At 44.6% G+C, this 18,217-nt stretch overlaps 1 protein-coding gene across 1 annotated transcript in view; it reads left to right on the top strand.

Moving 5' to 3' along the window:
• Positions 1–18,217, top strand: part of DISC1 (DISC1 scaffold protein) — a 286,754-nt gene that overhangs the window by 260,382 nt on the left and 8,155 nt on the right. The window contains exon 12 of the mRNA XM_032595167.1: positions 13,097–13,214. Within this exon, the coding sequence (XP_032451058.1) occupies positions 13,097–13,214 (118 nt within the window). The remainder of the gene's footprint in view (positions 1–13,096; positions 13,215–18,217) is intronic.

Here is an 18,217-nt window from a genome sequence, read left to right on the forward strand (position 1 = left end):
TGTGTGTGTAACAGAACCATTCTGTACCTTGATCGTGGTGGTAGTTACCTGACTGTGTACCTATGTCTGTAACTTTGCACCAGAGTGAATTCTATCATCTATAACTTTACAAAGGTGACCAAAGTTTTAAAAATAACATCCGCCTGTTTAAGAGCGAGGCTATAGGTGTTGGGATCGGGGCACCCGGCTGGGGACTCTCGTTAAGACAGTAGAGCGAGGCAGACAGCCTGAGCCTCAGAGTCTCTGCTCTGATTCGAGTTAGACCGTCCACAGGCTGCATTTATGCTAAACACCCTGCCCCTCCCCCCTCCCCCCAAAGAGGACAATAAAAACTATCTTGTGAGGTTGTAAGGATTTCAATAAAATAATGCATCTAGCAGTGAGGAGAGGCTTTAAAAAATGGGTTTGTCGTTTTGGGGAGGGTGTTATCACTCCTTTTTGGCAACCACAAGTTTCCCTAAGACCTTTTAAAAATAATATACCTGGCTTTCTTTATCAAGAGGCAGAAGCAGGCAACGAATTAGTGGGAGATAATCCAAGAAAGGAAAGGTTTAATAAAGGAAGAATCTTGTTTGTATTTAGATGGGGGATTTTAGACAGCAGCAGGCTCGTTAGGAAGGTGTTCCCGTTTTCCCACCTGGGTTTTCCAGGGAACCAGTGAAGTCTGGGTACTTGTGGGCTTACCCAGTGGCTAAAGCGTGTACTTGCTTTGCAGCTGGGAGTTGGTTTTGCTCTGGAACTCCCTGCTGGGGCTGGCCATCCCGCAGAGGGTTTCTCTACTGAAGCATGACCGCCCGAAGGCAGTCAGTTTCTTTAAAACCCAAATCCTCCATGAAAAATTGCTGACTTCTTAGGGAGGCCCACCGGGGCACGGATTCTCAGAGCCTTCACCGTGTGCTTCAAGTGGCCCACGTGGGTACGTGCATTTCCGCTGTACGTTGTTGTAACGAGTGGGAGTGTTTCTCGTTAATTAAAGCCCCCCCCCCCCCCCCGCCCCGTGTGCATCTCCGTACGGGTTCCCCCATTTTACAGCTGGGCCCATTAAGGCAAAGTCATTTGCTTGGGGCTTGGCTGCAGAGGAATTCGGCCACAGGGCCAAGGGCCAATTTTAGCATGCACTTCCTCCGATTGGAAGAACACTTCTTTTTCTGTTTCATTACTGCTGGCCCGCAAGCCTTTCCGCGGACTCTGGAAACAATCAGCTGCTGTTGGCCCCGGTTTACAGACGGTGCAGAAATTGCACCGGGGCCAGACAGGAGCTGGGGAAATCAGCGAGCCAGCTTCCTCCACTGTGAAGTTGCTCTTTTGTGCTCGCCGTTCTGGCCATAATACCTGCGTAATTCTCTCTTTCCGGTCTGCAGACTGTCCTGCTGGGGTGCTTTCTGTTTTTCCTACGAAGTGGGCTCCCCTCCCGCGGAGTTCCCCGGACAGTATCACTCTCCCCTACCCCCAGCTGCTTCCTTTCCAAGCCAGTAAGCTGCCACCAAAGAGGCTTAAAAAGGCCAACAAAGGACCAGAGCTTTCTCCCGCAGTATTGGAATAGCCAGCGTGCTGTCCGTGACGAAAGAAATTCGCAATAAGACACAGCCAGACGGTGTAGCTTTTATTATAGGACACAGGTCTCTCAAACCACCTCCTAGTTCCTCTTCTCGTGGCCCGTCTTGCAGAAACCGCAACAATAATGCATCGCTGACACTTTCCAGTTTGGGTTTCCCTGGAGATGGACAGAGCGCTTGCAAAACAGTCCTCAGCCTCCTCTTTTTTCTCTCTCAAACATGACTGAATTTTCCCAAGGTTTTGAACCTTGGCGTATGTAGAGACAAGAAGTCTCCTTCAAGTGAATGTTTCATTGCTCTACATAGTGTTTGTTTAAATCGTGTAATTAGAATTTCAGGTACAGCTGGCGTATCTAGAATTAGAAACAAACACAGCTCATCGGATAGGAGCAGGAGCGCGCAGGCTCCCCGGGGCCCCGCCCTGGCCCCGGCCTTGGCCCCCCAGAGTTGTTGAGAGGCCGCAGAACCGCAGGGCAAGCTGGGAGGTGGGGGGGGGGGGGCGGGGGCAGGGGCTTCCACTGTCATCATTTAGCGGCTCCTGCTGCTTCTCTCAGTTAATTAATGTTGTCAGCAACTCAGCCTCCTTCACCTGCCCAAGGAAAGGAAGTGGGCTCTTCTGATCAGCCTGCTTTGCCTCCTTTTTCTAAAACCACGGAACCACGTTTCTGTGCTCCAGGGCCTAACTGTGGCATTTCTTTCACTAATTAAAAATAGGTCAGTGCTTCTGTGGAAACCAGCCTTGGGGGGCTCTTGGAGACTCCTTCACCTTGGAAATTCCTTGTCATTCCCTGACTAACGAAGGCTGAGGGATCGATAGAAAATTGTCACCTCCTACATGGCAAGGACTAACGGCATTTGTAACGCTCGAGGCTTATCTGAGGACCGTGCGGTGGTTTCTTTGGAGTTGCCGAGAGATTTTTAAAATGCAGGGTTGCACATTTCTGCAAAATGAATTCACCCTCTGCCCCCCTTGTCATGCCTAGGCTGCTGTCTGATTCGCTCACCTCTTGGGGGCCGGAGCTGCTAAAATCAGGAACTTCCTGTACCCCACAAGCTGGCTGTCACAACTTCCTGCCCCTTTGAGCCTGAGCAGGTGGGAGACCTGGATCTGCATAGAGTGGAAGAGGAGCTCTCCTCCTACAGGGTGACATCCAGAACCAGAATTAAACATTGGCATTTGTTTATTTATTAATTTTTTTAATGTTTATTTATTTTGGGGAGAGAGAAAGAGAGAGACAGAGACAGAGTGCAAGCTGGAGAGAGGCAGAGAGAGAGAGAGAGAGAGGGAGATACAGAATCCAAAGCAGGTTCCAGGCTCTGAGCTGTCAGCCCAGAGCCCGATGTAGGGCTCGAACTCAGGAACGGTGAGATAATGATCTGAGCCGAAGTCGGATGCTTAACGGACTGAGCCACCCAGGCCACTTAGTTTATTTTATTCTATTTTATTTTATTTTATTTTACTTTACTTTACTTTATTTTATTTTATTTTATTTTATTAATTAATCAATTTAAAGAGAAATAGAGCAGGGAAGGGGCAGAGAAAGAGGGAGACAGAGAATCCCAAGCAGGCTCTGCGTTGTTAGCACAAAGCCCAGCATGGGGCTTGAACTCACAAACCGTGAAATCCTGACCTGAGCTGAAATCAAGAGAAGCTTAATTGACCGAGCCACCCGGAAGCCCCCATTGGCACTTAAAAACAGTAATTCTGGTAGTTTCATATTTGCATCGTTTACAAAAAATATTCAGAGAGGCGGGGATACTTACCACTATACTAACGAGGAAAAAAATATTTAGAAATGCAAAAATTTTTAATCTGAAATGAACGCAGGTGAAAGTTGTCATTTGATTCTGTTCTCATAATTCCTCTTTATCAGTATTGGCAAGAGGCAGTTTGCAGAGCACATTCTCCTCACGTGGAATCCCTCCAACTGTGTTCTGTTTTCATTTTCTTATACAAAAGGGTTTTAGGATTTGACATCACTACCCCCCAAGTCTGAATGCTTATGTTGCACAGAAATTATCTAAGTACTTGCTGATGGCATGACTATTATTTACAAATAGATTTGTCCTAGAAGTTTCTGGTAGAGTCTGGCCTTATTGGACTTTGATGTTCAACTGATGTATGCTAAAAGGAAAACAGTGTAAATTCTCTTGAGTGATCATGTGATATAAAATACAGCCTTTCAAACGTTGTCCTTCCTGTAAGCTGGAAACCGTAGGCTAATTAACATATACAAATTAACAGCCCATCCTTTCTTTTACTGAGTTTTTTTTGTTGTTGTTCTGTTAAATGGTCCTATTTAGAACCTGTTTCTCGGCACCTTCTCTGTGATAAGCGTGCAGATACGTGAAGACAATTTATTGCTCACTTTGACCGAAAGACATCTAAATATTTCAAATGCTTCCCTTACCACTCACAACATCTGGATGCTTTTAAAAGAAATACCCACTTACTCCGGGTGTAGCCATATAACTTGGGTATTTGGATGAATACTTGTATTACATGGAGTAGTAAAGATATGCCTTCAATTTCTTAATTTGTGCCTCTCTGCTTGCTGGCATTAATGACTGTAGAATGAGTGTTCATGTGTAAAGACAAATACTCATGGAGTCTATTTCAAATAGATGTACAAGATATTATTTGTAGTACGGACAGGAGTTTTTCTTAGGTAAATATTCTTTATGTGGACAATAAAAAGAAAAGAAAAAGAAAACCATATAGCATTCCTGGAATGTATTTGCCAAGCAAATATTTTGGAAAACAGCCCAAAGGAACATATTTAAGGCTGTGATTTTAATACCAAGCTAAGGAAATGCTTTAATGCATCAGCTAAGCTCACGGATGGTGGTAATCACATCTGGTTTACCTCAAGCTATAGAAGAGGGAATGAATCTTAACAGCAGAACAAACATCATGAGGCTCAAGTCACATTTTTTTTTTTTTTTTGCAGGTATGTATATGTGCAGTGCGGGGTTAAGTTTTTTTTTTTTTTTTTTTAAACTTAACTACTGCCGTGACTCAAGTGATCCATTAATGCAAGTGGCTTGCCAATCATAAGGGAACACTGCTCTGTCACCTGTCTTTTCTTTATTATGTAGCCTGTGGGTTTTAGTGCAGGAAGTAAATATGTTTATGGATAGGCAGCTACTGCTGATGCCTTAGCACGTGGCCAAGGAAAACAGGGGTCTAAGTCGGCTGTTCAGTTACAGCAAAGAGTAGGGTATCCAAGGTAGGGACTTCTTGCCTTCACTGACCCCATTCCCTAGCAAGGAGGGGGGAGGGTATTTGATGACTTTGAAGGGTAGCACCCAACTCAGTGCATTTCCCACATGACATGTAGACCTAAAAGGTCCTTGTTGATTTTATCAGGTGAATTTTGAAATCATAGCAATAATTCTTACTTTGGTTATAAGGTTTTCCCATTTCAGACATCACACTGCCTCTCCCTTTGGAAGTACTTCTGACAGCATTAAAAAAAAAAAATCAACAGTTTAAACTTCTCGATCCACTGACTCAACGCAAGGTGTAGCCCATCTGCTGAGATTTGTGGCGGATCACCAGTGATGGACAACATTTCTGGAAATGTGTGCTCTGTTAGGGGCGGGAGCCTTTCATAAATAAAGTTGGCAGCTATGGCGTTATCTGCCTAACTAGCAAACTAAAGTAAACGGCTTCCTGTTCACACGCATTTTCTATTCAGAATGAAAATAATCGATATGATTTCCTTACCGCTCTAGGTGCAGCCTGAGGAAATATTGTTGTTACCAGATACTTACCAGATACTTGTTCATTTCGAAACAATTACTATTATGTAATATATTCCCTACGCTTTGCGTCTGGGCTCTAGTTTTAAAATGAAAACGTTAAATGTTGGTATGTTCAAAATGTCTTAGGCAAGGATTGGGAAATACGGCTAAGTAAAAAAGTTCTCGGAGCCCCGGGCCACGGAGTGTGTGACTGGTTTTCACCAGAGTGTGAGATGTCGGCATCTGTACAGACTAGCACCTGAATGCAGTTTGGGATCTGAGGGTAAACTTTTGTCAATCAATGTTGTAGAAAGTCATTTTGATGGGAAAATCCTGCCCGGCAAAGGAAATCCTCTTTTCTGTTTTAAATTTTTTTTTTTCAACGTTTATTTATTTTTGGGACAGAGAGAGACAGAGCATGAACGGGGGAGGGGCAGAGAGAGAGGGAGACACAGAATCGGAAACAGGCTCCAGGCTCTGAGCCATCAGCCCAGAGCCCGACACGGGGCTCGAACTCACGGACCGCGAGATCGTGACCTGGTTGAAGTCGGACGCTTAACCGACTGCGCCACCCAGGCGCCCCCTCTTTTCTGTTTTAAATCACGCTTCCCGGGTTTGGTGAGTAGGATAGCTATTTGGCATCATCGCTGATTCAACACAGCTGAACATTTCTGCCCACATATCCAAGTTTACAGGTTTTGGTCATGAGGTGAGTTAGGCAAATTATATCTGAAATGCCGCCCGGCCGAGTTGGTGCTCCCGAATCGTGCCCATGTGGGACAGAAGGGGGGATGTCTGGCTTTTTTTCTGAGGCACCTGCAAGATGCATTTGTATAGAAGGGACTCGCCAGTGACCCTGGAAAGCAGGGATGGATCCCAGGCCAGCCTGTTCCTGTCTGCACTGAGGGAAAGGGACTGCGTTCAGAGAGGTGTCCTCACGGGCCTCCCGCCTGGCTCTTCGCACTCTGGCGAGAGGATGCGACGGGCTTTGCAATCTGAGAAACAGCCTAGCTTCCTCTCGACGTGGTGTAAAGAAGGATCCCCATTTGTTTCTTCCACAAATATTTACTGAGCACCTCTGGAGTGCTAGGCAGGGCATTAGTCACTGGGTTCAGGGATGGCAAGACACCCTGTGCTACCTTCCGAAGTAGCAGGAGGGTATGTACCCATTAAAAAAAGTAACATGCTTGAGTCCTAACTGGGTTGAGGTGGTATAGGAGATCGAGGGACCCAGAAGCCTTCCTAGAAGAAGTGGGGAAGAAATGGAACCTTTAGGGTTAATATATATTATATATATATATTATATTATATATAATATATATCATATCATATCATATTATATTATATATAGGGGCATCTGGGTGGCTTAGTTTGTTAAGTGTCTGGCTTCAGCTCAGGTCATGATCTCGTGGTTCATGAGTTTGAGCCCCGTGTTGGGCTCTGTGCTGACAGCTGGGAGCCTAGAGCCTGCTTCAGATTCTGTGTCTCCCTCTCTCTTTGCCCTTCCCCTGCTTGCACTCTGTCTCTCTCTCTCTCTCAAAAATAAATAAAATATTAACATATATATATATATATATATTTTTTTTTTTTTTAGAGAGAGAGAGAATGAGTGGGGGAGAGGCAGAGAGAGGGAGACAGAGGATCTGAAGTAGGCTGCACACTAATAGCACAGAGCCCACTTCAGGGCTCGATTTCACAAGCTGGAAGATCATGACATGAACCAAAGTCAGACACTCAACTGACTGAACCACTCAGGTGCCCCTACAGGGTTTGTTTGTTTGTTTGTTTTTTTAATGTTTTTATTTATTTTTGAGACAGAGAGAGACAGAGCATGAGCAGGGGAGGAGCAGAGAGAGGGAGACACAGAATCTGAAGCAGGCCCCAGGCTCTGAGCCATCAGCACAGAGCCCGATGCGGGGCTCAAACTCATAGACTGTGAGATCATGACCTGAGCTGAAGTTGGACGCTTAACCGACTGAGCCACCCAGGTGCCCCCTTTTTTTTTTCTTAATGTCTTTATTTTTATTTAAGAGAGAGAGAGATAGCGTGAGAGCAAGGGTAGAGGTCCAGAGAGAGAGAGAGAAAGAGAGAAGGAGAGAGAGAGAGAGAGAGAGAGAGAGAGAGAGAGAGAGAGAATCCCAAGCAGGCTCCACTCTCAGTGCAGAGCGTGACATGAGGCTTGATCCCACAACCCTGGGATCATGACCTGAGCTGAAATCCAGAGTCAGACGCTTAACTGACTGAGCCACCCAGGCATCCTGAATCTGCAGGGGGTTGAAGAGAGAGATGGTATTAGCCAGGCAGAGAAGGGGAAATGCTGAACAGTGTGGCCATTTACCTGGTGATGTTTCTTTCATTCTGACTCATAGGGAAAAATCCTATGGCTAAGGAGGGGGGCTAAGTGAGGGGATAGAGGTACAGAAAGGAAAAAAAAAGCCATACTTTGAATTGCTGAAAAGATGGCCTGATGGGGCAAATTACTGGAGAGTTTTCAAAGCCAGTTTGAAATGCCAAACAACCTGTAATTCATCCATTCCGAATTGCAAATCCTACAAAATTCCATTTCAGCTAGGAACACCAGTGACTTTGTAGTGGGTGATGGGTTTATTTATCAAGGATCGGTCATGTGGGGTTTTTGGTTTTGGGCTTTTTTTTTTTTTTGCCACATTTAATTTAATAATGCAAATGAAAACGAATGTTACAAACCAGCCTCATGTTTTATGGGCATGTGGACAAAAGGTTCCTGGCTCACCCCTGCAGCCAGCTTGTCCTGTGGCCATTATCACCACCTCCAGCTGATACGTATCTGAATCCTGGAGGACGCACCCCCTTAATGACACAGAGCCCTCCAGGAATCAGAGCAGACTTCGCAGAGTTCTGAGGGTGGAAGAGAGGAGAGGTCACATCTTCAGGCACCGTTTACTTCTCTGATTCTATCCATCATCTTTTTGTGCCCTCCCCTCCCCCCCAGTTCCCACCCTGGGCCAGCCCAACAAGAATCCCTTTCTGTGTTTCCCCTCTGCACGGCTAAGTCAGACTCTGAGGGAAGAACCTGCTAGATCTGGGAAATCCGTGTCTTAGACCCCAACCTGCCCCTTTCTCAGTGTATGACCTTCAGGCTCTTTGAGATGCTTTCCGTGTGTACAAAAGGAAGAATTGAACTAGATGATTTCTAAGTCCCCCCCTGCCAGCTGCAATTCTCTCTGCTCCTAGGTATCAAGATCCTCCGGGAAGGGCTCATGACATCCTTAGTGGCCCTGACTGAGGTGGCCCTTTATAAATGCTTGCATTTGATGTCCTGGAAAACAAGGTGGGTGTTCAGATGAGGGGTTTCATTGTCACGCAGTTCTGTCCCAAGCTGTCGACTCCCGAACAGTATGGCTGACTTACAGTTCCCTTTAACAGAAACGCCAGAGATTTCTGTTAAAGATTTCATGTTTGAAAGACAAACAAGCAAACAAAACCCCGTTAATAGCTCCTGTTTCCTTTGCTTGTTTTAACTCTCCATCGAGGTGTAGACAAATAAAGCGGGTAAAATCAGAAACTGGGGTATGGTTGACGGCAAAGCCCCCTGCTCTCCTGCCACATCATCTCTGCGGCGTAAAGCCTGAGCCAAAATCAAGAGTCATATGCTTAACTGACTGAGCCACCCAGGTGCCCCTCTTTGTGTCTTTTTAATCTGTAAAATTGTTTTATAAAATATTCACACGTATTCCTTCCATACTTTTCCATTATGGTTTGAACTAGCGTTCTTGGTAACATTTTTCTTGCTTCTATTTTAGAGATACGGAAAATACAACAAAGTACAGAGAAGAAAATAAAAACCTTCTATAACTCCACCCCTTGAAATAATAATTGTTAACATTTGCATGCTTTGTCTATTATGTATTGCTTCATCATTAAATATTTTGTGAATAGCTAAATGTGAATCAAATATACCAGAATTTATTTTAACCATCTCTTTTATTGTTCAGCATTTATTTCCTCTTTCCCATACTTCTCATGCAATTACCTTTGCATTACTGAAATACATTTTTCTTTAACATATATGATAACATTTTCCATACTTATTTAAAAGGCTTAATAAAAAATATTTAAATCTAAATAAAAGTTTTTTCCATTGTGATCGATTCTAGGAAACAGAATTATTGGATTAGAGACAATGAACAATTCAAAGTGTTTGTTATACGTCTGAAATTGGTTTCCCAAATGCACACAATCACTATCAGTCTGTACATAATTTTAAAAGGCAAACAGGTAGGGGCGCCTGGGTGGCGCAGTCGGTTAAGCGTCCGACTTCAGCCAGGTCACGATCTCGCGGTCCGTGAGTTCGAGCCCCGCGTCAGGCTCTGGGCTGATGGCTCGGAGCCTGGAGCCTGTTTCCGATTCTGTGTCTCCCTCTGTCTCTGCCCCTCCCCCGTTCATGCTCTGTCTCTCTCTGTCCCAAAAATAAATAAAAACGTTGAGAAAAAAAAAAAAATTTAAAAAAAATAAAAAAAAGGCAAACAGGTGGGAGTTGCCTGTTTGTGGCGGGGTGTGGGGTGTCAAGCCAGGTTTTAAAGGAACTTAATTCAGCTTTGATTTATATTTATTTCAGCCTGAAGATGAGGATTTTTTAAAATTTTGTTAAATCTTTATTTTTGAGAGAGATGGAGTGTGAGCAGGGGAGAAGCAGAGAGAGAGGGAGCAGAACCTGAAGCAGGCCCCAGGCTCTGAGCTGTCAGCACAGAGCCCGACGTGGGGCTCGAACTCATGAACCGCAAGACCATGACGGGAGCCAAAGTCGGACGCTCAACCCACCAGGTGGCCCTGAGCCTGAAGATGAGGATTAAGTCATTTGGCTGCATCTTATATACTTTCTGTTCCTCGGGTCCATGTTCCGAGCCTATACTTTTCCCTCTCTTCAAGTGTATTTTCAGTCGTATATATTTTCCCCCAAAACACTGTGCTTTTCTGGGGCACCTGGATGGCGCAGTTGGTTAAGCATCCGACTTCAGCTCAGGCCATGATCTCCTGGTTGGTGAGCTCAAGCCCCGTGTCTGCTCTGTGCTGACAGCATGGAGCCTGCTTCACATTCCGTGTCTCCCTCTCCTTGCCCCTCCCTTGTTCACACTCTGTGTGTATGTCTCTCTCTCTGCCTCAAAAATAAAGATTAAAAACAAAAGCGCTCTGCTTTTCTCCGCATAGGACTTGTGGTTTCACCTCTGTCCATCGTTTTCCTCCAGATGCTCTTTTTCATCATGTCTCCTTTATTTCATGCATGACTGTGGCGTCGCTCAGTGCCCACGGCCTCTGTTTCCATGCAATTTGTCTGCCTTGTAATTCTGCATCTTTGAATGATAATGTTATTACTTTTAGGATCAGTAAAATATGGATGTATATGTGATTGTTACATATTTGCTGTCTTCCCGTCATCCCAGCTGTGGTCAATTATGGGCAGACCTTCGTGCACGCTTCACGTGCCTTTTTGTCTAATTGTGTCCATTTGTGCTTGAAAATTGTATGAGGTTGTCACTAGATTTTTTTCCCCTTCTGTATATACATTTACTTGCAGTATAAAGGACTTCTCCAATATTTGCAATAGTTATTTGTCGTTCCCCTTAGCCCTGTTCTATTCTAAGATAGTGGACCAATTGGGATATAAACTCAAAAGCATTGTGGAGTTAATATAATGAATATTAAATTACATATCTGGACTTAATGATTATTCATGGCCTCCAATTATAATATTACATAACTCAGGATCTCTAAGGCCTTTTTAACAGTAAATATCACCACACTTGGGCATTTTGTTGTTGTTGGGTATTAATTGTAGCTTTGGTCGTAACCCTGCAGTTTAATCTAAATATATATCTTAATTCTTTTCCTTGTGCAAAATTCTTTTTAGCATACTTTTTAAGACTTTCACTCTGGGTTGGGAAAATATTACTTTTACATTTGGTTAGATTTTAATTCTGAGTCTACTTTTTGCTGCTTATTTATCTATTTATTTATGTATTGTTATTAGTTTTTTGTTTTTTTTTTTTTACTGAAATATAATTGACATAGAACAGGGTGTAAGGTATGCAACATGTTGCCTTGGGATGTTTATGTATCATAATATGATTATCACCCCAGCTTTACCTAACGCTTCTATCACGTCACATAATTATCATTTCTTGGTTGTGGTGAGAATGTTTAACATCTAGTCTGTTAGCATTGTTGAAGTTTATAGTATAGTATTATTGACTGTAATCACTGTACCGTGCATTAGATCTTTAGGACTTATTCATCTTCTAGAGACACGTTTGCCCCTTCGAACAACATCTCCCACCCCCACCCTCCAGGCCCTGCTAACCACTATTCTACGCTCTGTTTCTACTAAGTTGCCTTTTTGGATTCCACAAAGAAGTGATATCATGCAATATTTGTCTTTTTCTGTCTGGCCTCTCTCACTAAGCATAATGCTGCTTTTTTCCCTTTTCCCTTATTCTAAGATTTCCTATTTCCTCTCATTTTTTTTTTTGACCTTGTTCATTCTTTTCTTTTAAAACTCTGTGGGCTTCTCTATGCCAGGTCATGTGCTTGAGGGTCTGGGATGAGTGGATAGCCCATGCCTGTGAGAACCTAACGCGGATCAGAATGGCAGGCGGAATGGTGTGCCAGAAGGCAACGGGGCCATCCAGTCGGCCAAAATGCGGCTGTGTGTAAGGGTATGAGGGGACACAACGGGGGTGGGCCTAGTGGCAGGTTGTGAGAGGGGAGAGTGTGGCCTCTGCTCTGTGGTGGTTTTGTGGTGGCAAGTGAGATAAAGAGGGCACTTCGGGGTTCATGTGTGGGGCAGAAGTTTGAAGGGGGAGCACTGGGATGGAAGGAGCTCCACGACTTGGATATTCATTCACAGAACCAATGGATACCTTGTGCCCGCCATGCGTCAGAAGCTCTGTACCCCACAGTGAGCAAGACACCATCCACCTTGCTCTTATGGGGCTTGTGCTCGGGTAAAAGAGAGAGCAAATTAGCAGCCGTGGTCGTGGCAGCAGCAGCTGCATATACAACAAACACCTAAAGTCGCCCTAATTGGGCACCTGGGTGGCTCAGTCGGTTAAAGCATCCGTCTCTTGGTTTCAGCTCAGGTCATGATCTCACAGTTCATGAGTTTGAGCCCCCCATCGGGCTCTGCTCTGACAGTGCACAGCCTGCTCGGGACTCCCTGTCTTCCTCTCTCTCTGCCCCTCCCCTGCTGGCTCTCTAGCTCTCCCTCTCTCAAAATAAATAAATAAACGTTTAAACAAATAAAAAATAAAATAGAGTCTCCTTAACTGTCTAACTTTCAGGGATTGTGACTGGTGTGTAAACAAATACCCAGTGTTCTGTTAGATCCCTGTGCTCTTAAAGGAGTAGCTTCACAGGTCAACCTGGTTGTTCCTGTGACTCACCCCAGCCTCCCTTGGATTAGAATTCCTATTTTAATGTGAGTTTGCCTATGGATGCTGCTGGAAAACTCATGCTTCCCCTTTGATAATTCGACATGAGGAGTTGACATACTGGAAATAACCTTTGAAATGACCACAGAAGGGAGGTCACCTGTAGAGCTCGTCATTCGGTAGGTAACAAACTGAAATCGGCCCATGTCGTCTCAAGAATGACCTCTAGGGAAGTCAGAGGTTCTGGCATGGTTCTCCTGGGTTGCAAATCCGGGAGAGCTCTGTTGGGAGGTCTTTCCTCTGGGTACCACTGGGTACTACAGATGGGTTCATGGTTCCGAAAAAGTCTATAGCTTACGAGTGATCTTGCTCTTTTTCTCTGGCCAGGAATCTTGGGTCCTTTCTGCTGAACTTGGAGAAAAATGTGAAGCCATCGACAAGAAGCTCTTGCACTTGGAAGATCAGCTGCACGCGGCAATTCACAGTCATGATGAAGATCTCATTCATATCCTTTTCATCGTGCAGATTAAGCACCTGCTAGGTTCTTTTGTAAAAGCAAGTCTTAAAAAAAGACTCAGTGTTTCCATGCCCTAGCACATGGAAACAGGTACTGCTGTTATTTATAGCACGGCACACCTTAGATCTCGGAGATAATCCTGTGTGCGACATTTTCTCTCTAGCTTTTGGTAATTCAGCATTTTCGATGATTAAGCCTGACCGTTAAAAATTAACCATGAAGTTCAGACCTACACACAAGGCCAAAACAAAATGCAGTTTTCAGCAGGTGGGAAGCTGGGTTTGTGGGGCTCAGATGGTGGTGACGTGGACTGGCTCAGTTTTCTAGGGGCTTCTCTGTACCAAGAAACCCAAATCCATCTTTGGTTTTCTTTACCGTACAATCCTGCTCTGTAATGAGCAGTAGAGTGTCATAACTGACAGGACTTTGGATCATTCCCTTTCAATTTCTTCTTGCACGAGACTCCACATACTTGGTGTCCCATCCGCGGATGCCTTCACCAACACCAGTTGCCACTGAGCAAGGTGGCAGGAGAACATTCTGAAGCATCGTTATGTGTCCGTATGGAGCCCTACATCCCGGGCTGATGGGTGGACGCCGTCAGTTCTGGTTAGTTATTTTGAGGGCAAATGGAAGGGTGAGTGGATGGATGAAGGGGTATGAAGCCCCATCCTGTCAGTTTTCAATGATTCAATCAGAAGTGGGCATGTCTCTAGACAAAAACCCTTCTCCGTTCACTCATACTTTCTATTCAGTAGTGCGACTCTAATTACGTGTGTTTGCGGGAAATGTAGCTATAATGTGGGAAATGTATTCTTCTCATTGCTGATTTACTTTTCAGAATTCCAGCTCTTTTTATACTTTATCTTGAGTGACTCTGTGTGTGTGTGTGTGTGTGTGTGTGTGTGTGTGTGTGTGTAAGTAGCTTTGAATGGTCAAGGACTAATCGTAATCACAAATATTCAGATCCACAGTTTAATGATGGAGTCAACGCTGTTTCCTTCTTCATTATAACCTTAAATCTTAGACCTAGGTTATTAAACTTAGCAGGAAATTTCTTCAGCTTAATCAGTGGTTACTTTCACGTTGCTCAAGGTAGATTTTTAAAAGCAGACATTATGTTCTTCATAACCTCCTGCCTCTTACAAAACTGGTGTTTAAGCCATTGTTAGAAAGTTGGCCAAAGAAACAGCAGAAGAATTTTTTGCATTTTTGCTTATTCCATGTTCATGGGTCACCTAAATTTGAGTACTTTAAGGGGACATGGGCTCCAGCAAATGGACAACTGAGTCTCTGTGCCTGGGAGCAAAGCACTGCAGAGAGCCAATGTGTATAGAGGGGTGCCTGGCCCCAGCCCGGCAGGTGGGAGCTTCCCCAGTGGGGCTTACAGTGATGTCAGGTAGCAATTCTGAGGGCAGCAGGCAGGGTCTGTGTTGATCTGGAGACTTAAATTTTCTAAAATTAATAGTCGAGTTTGTCTGTAGGGAATTAGGTTTTCTCCCTAATAGGGTCAAGTGGCAGGGACGGAGGCTGGGAGGGTAAAGAGCTGTGTGTAAATAAGTCGTCCTCCAGCCAATCCAAGATTCAGAGGCAGTAAGACCGTGGACAATTGATAAAGCCTTGTTATGAGTCAGCTTTCTCGTCTGCAACAGTGTGACACGTGCCCAGCAGGTTCATGAGGCTAGATTCAGGAAAAATCTTGAACTTGTTTGGACATGACAAGTGCTAGGTTTTCGGTAGAAAATGACATTCTACAAGTCCATTTGCCTCAACATTTTCAGCGTTTGTGTCAAAAGCCTCAGCCGCATCCCGTTTATATGTAAGACCTTTCAAGGTAGGCGTACTCCATTATTTCGTCATGATGCTTGAATGACTCCACTGGTCACCACACAGTGGCCTGTATGAAAAGTTATTTAAGTTTAATAAAACAGCCATAGACGCCTAGGGTTCATTATTCCTACTTGAAAGTTGAGAAAACCAAGGCTTAGCAATTCCGTGACTCATCCGGGGTCATTTCTAATGAGTGGCAAGCTCCATGGTCCTCGGTCCATTTGGGAGGTAGCTCAACCTCTAAGGAAGTGGTCAGGCCTGTTCTGTGGACACAGAGATAGTCTAAAGTTTTTAAGGTATAATAAAAGTATTTCATTGACGTTAGGGTTTTTGAGAATTTTGCCGATCCTTGCGGAGATAAGCGGAGACGTAGTGGGGGGCATGTCAACCCAGGGCTGGGAAACACTGTTTTAGGTACTGAAGACACTCCCCTCCCCACCCCTCAAAGCAAATCTGTACTACCATATGGATTTCAATCCAAACTTTCCTCTGAAGCCCAAACTTTGTTCTGTGTCACTGACTGAAAGCAAACACACAGAAGGTATCTTTGAACTCATACAACACAGCCCTTAGATTGGAGTGGGGTATGGCACCTTAAAATAGAAAGACATATTTACAAGGCTCTGCATAGGCTCCCTGCACAAACCAAAGCCCTTGTTTCAAATTAGACCTTATCTACAGGTTCAAAGAGGCTGCTGAATCCGCCAGCCAAACTCTGACTGGTTGGTGTTTCCTTTCTTGATCAAAGATACAAAGCTGAGTACAGTTGAAAGAAACAGCTTGCCATCAACAACACGGAAGAATTACACAGTGAGTGTAATGTTTTTGTTTGATTCCATTAAGCACTCTGCCAGAGCCTAGCGCGCAGATGATATGGCGCGAACGTGATTAACGTGCGTCCACAGTGAATGTCCACGTCCAGAAGATTCCAGCCCTGGATGCTACGAATGCTCTTTTGGCATGTGGAGGGCACTGGGCTTCCACATAAGCCCATGCATGTGAGAAAGCATTGTTAGTAAGGTGTCAACAGAGGGCTGGACCACTCGTCGACAGTGGGGATGTGTTTCCAGACAGATCCCCTGGGCATCCTGACTGGATATTGGGGCTTTGGGCAGCCTACTGGGAGTGTCCTGCTTTTATGAAGAAGACATTGGATTGACAGCTCCCAGAAGGGAAAGAAAATAGACCCCGTGTCTTCATCATCCTGACGGACTCACTAAATTACACGTAGCATGACCAGACGGTGACACAGACCTGTGACTGCTACCGTACCGGCAAGTGTCTGAAAAAAGTCTCCACCATTAATTGCAAGAGCCGGCATCACGGAAGTGACTCATGCCTGGTGCCTGAGGAGAGGACAGGAGGCGTGACTCCCCTGCCATTCAAGTCGGGATTTCCAAGAGCATTAGTCTGAGTCTCTAGTGCAATTTCACAGTCCTTTGGGGTCCTAATTAGCAGTTCTGTTTTGAAAACCATTTTGAACGGTTCCTCCATGCTCAGAATGCTTTAACTGAAAATTATCCAAGTGAGGTGGATTTTTTTAAGCAGATTTCTTCTTTTTTTTTTTTCTCCTTCAACGTCTACAACACACTTCCAGAGGGGAAAGGAAGAGTGCCTCTCAGATTGGGACACTTTGGACATGTTTCAAAGCCCCCAGGGCAGTTCTGCCCACCTCTGAATCACAGATGAGATGGGACCGGCTGCTTCTCTTTTGGTTCTATTTGCATCCATGTCCGGGAGACCATCATGGAATTCTGTTCTCTCTGCTTATTTGGAATGCATGGTGCCCAATCGATTCGTTTTGGTGGTGCCTGATGGCATGCAAATGCTCTAATACAGCCAGGCGCGTGCACAAACATCACATCCCCCTACGATCCCTTGTCTGGCTCAACTTTCCAATGTGGAGCTTAAACAAAAGTAACAGGAGTCTGGGGAGATTTGCTGTGCCTTCTTGGAAATGTTTTCCCCTGAAGAGCTAAAAGGCTGGAAGAGACACCATGAGGATCACAGAACTAACTCTACTTGGGAATCTTACGGATAAGAAAACAGACCTTAAGAGGTTGTCCCTGAAGGCATCGTGTGCGCTGGGCAGATGCGGATATGGTGGCCAGGATTTTTTCTTTCTTCCAGGGGCTTCCACCAAAGGGAGCCGGGTGGGGAGAGGAAGCCTAGGAGGCGGTGTGGACACCGGGCTGTCCTCCTGCTGGCTTGGCGCACTGCGAACTGGGCACTTGGTGGGCACCATGAAGAGTTTCTCCTGTAAGAGCATCAACCCCACTGAGGCAGGACACGTGTATGGGTGAGGCTTTCCTCTTAGCTCTTCAGCAACGGTGTTCCTTGCCTTCCTTTTTCCTGAAGGTAAATCCTCTCACTGTCAGCCACAGTGGCTGGGAAGGCATCACTACTGATCCCGGAGAAACACTTTAGCAAATGAGAGGCTGTTTCAAAGGAATACTGTTGTCTCTTTTTGAATTGAACCAGACCAGATGAACTGACCTACTTTTGACCAAGCTACTAAAAGATTGCTTGGAAACCCAGTTGACAGTCAAACCCTCAACGGTTATTAAACGTAAACAAAAAGCCTCTTTGAAAGAATTTGAGGGTCTTTGCAAATGGCTTCCCCAACTGGCAATATCGTCTTACCACTGTATTCCTGGATGACATCTGTGAAAGTTGACTTAACTGGCTTACTTCTTTGCTCATTGCAAACATATTTTGCCTTATTTTATTAGCAAGGGTATAAGAACTTAGACCCTTGCTTAATATGTGTATAGTCTATCCCAAAGTGGTAAAGAATGGTTTTGGGTTCCCAAGGTGTTTTTAAAGATGTTGGCATATTAATCCTTGTGCCATTATTGTAATTAATGTGCTACTTTTCTTAGATGCCACAGATATCTAGTGACATATCTGTTACAGGGGAAATTTCTATTTAGCTATATAGAGGTCTCAATGTCACAGGAGTCACAAGAATCATTCAGCTCTTCGAGACTTTCTCTTATACTTAGATGTAGTGAACACCTCTATCATATATACCTAAAATTCCTGTAATTTTTACAGGAGGTGTACTTTATTTGCTCAGCACTTGGATAAAAAGGAAGGCCAAATATGTCAGTGGGCTTCCACTTTGAGTTTATTGGACTGGCAATCAGACATTCTGACTC

The sequence above is a fragment of the Lynx canadensis genome, chromosome D2 (genome assembly GCF_007474595.2).
Source record: "Lynx canadensis isolate LIC74 chromosome D2, mLynCan4.pri.v2, whole genome shotgun sequence".
Lineage (NCBI taxonomy): Eukaryota > Metazoa > Chordata > Mammalia > Carnivora > Felidae > Lynx > Lynx canadensis.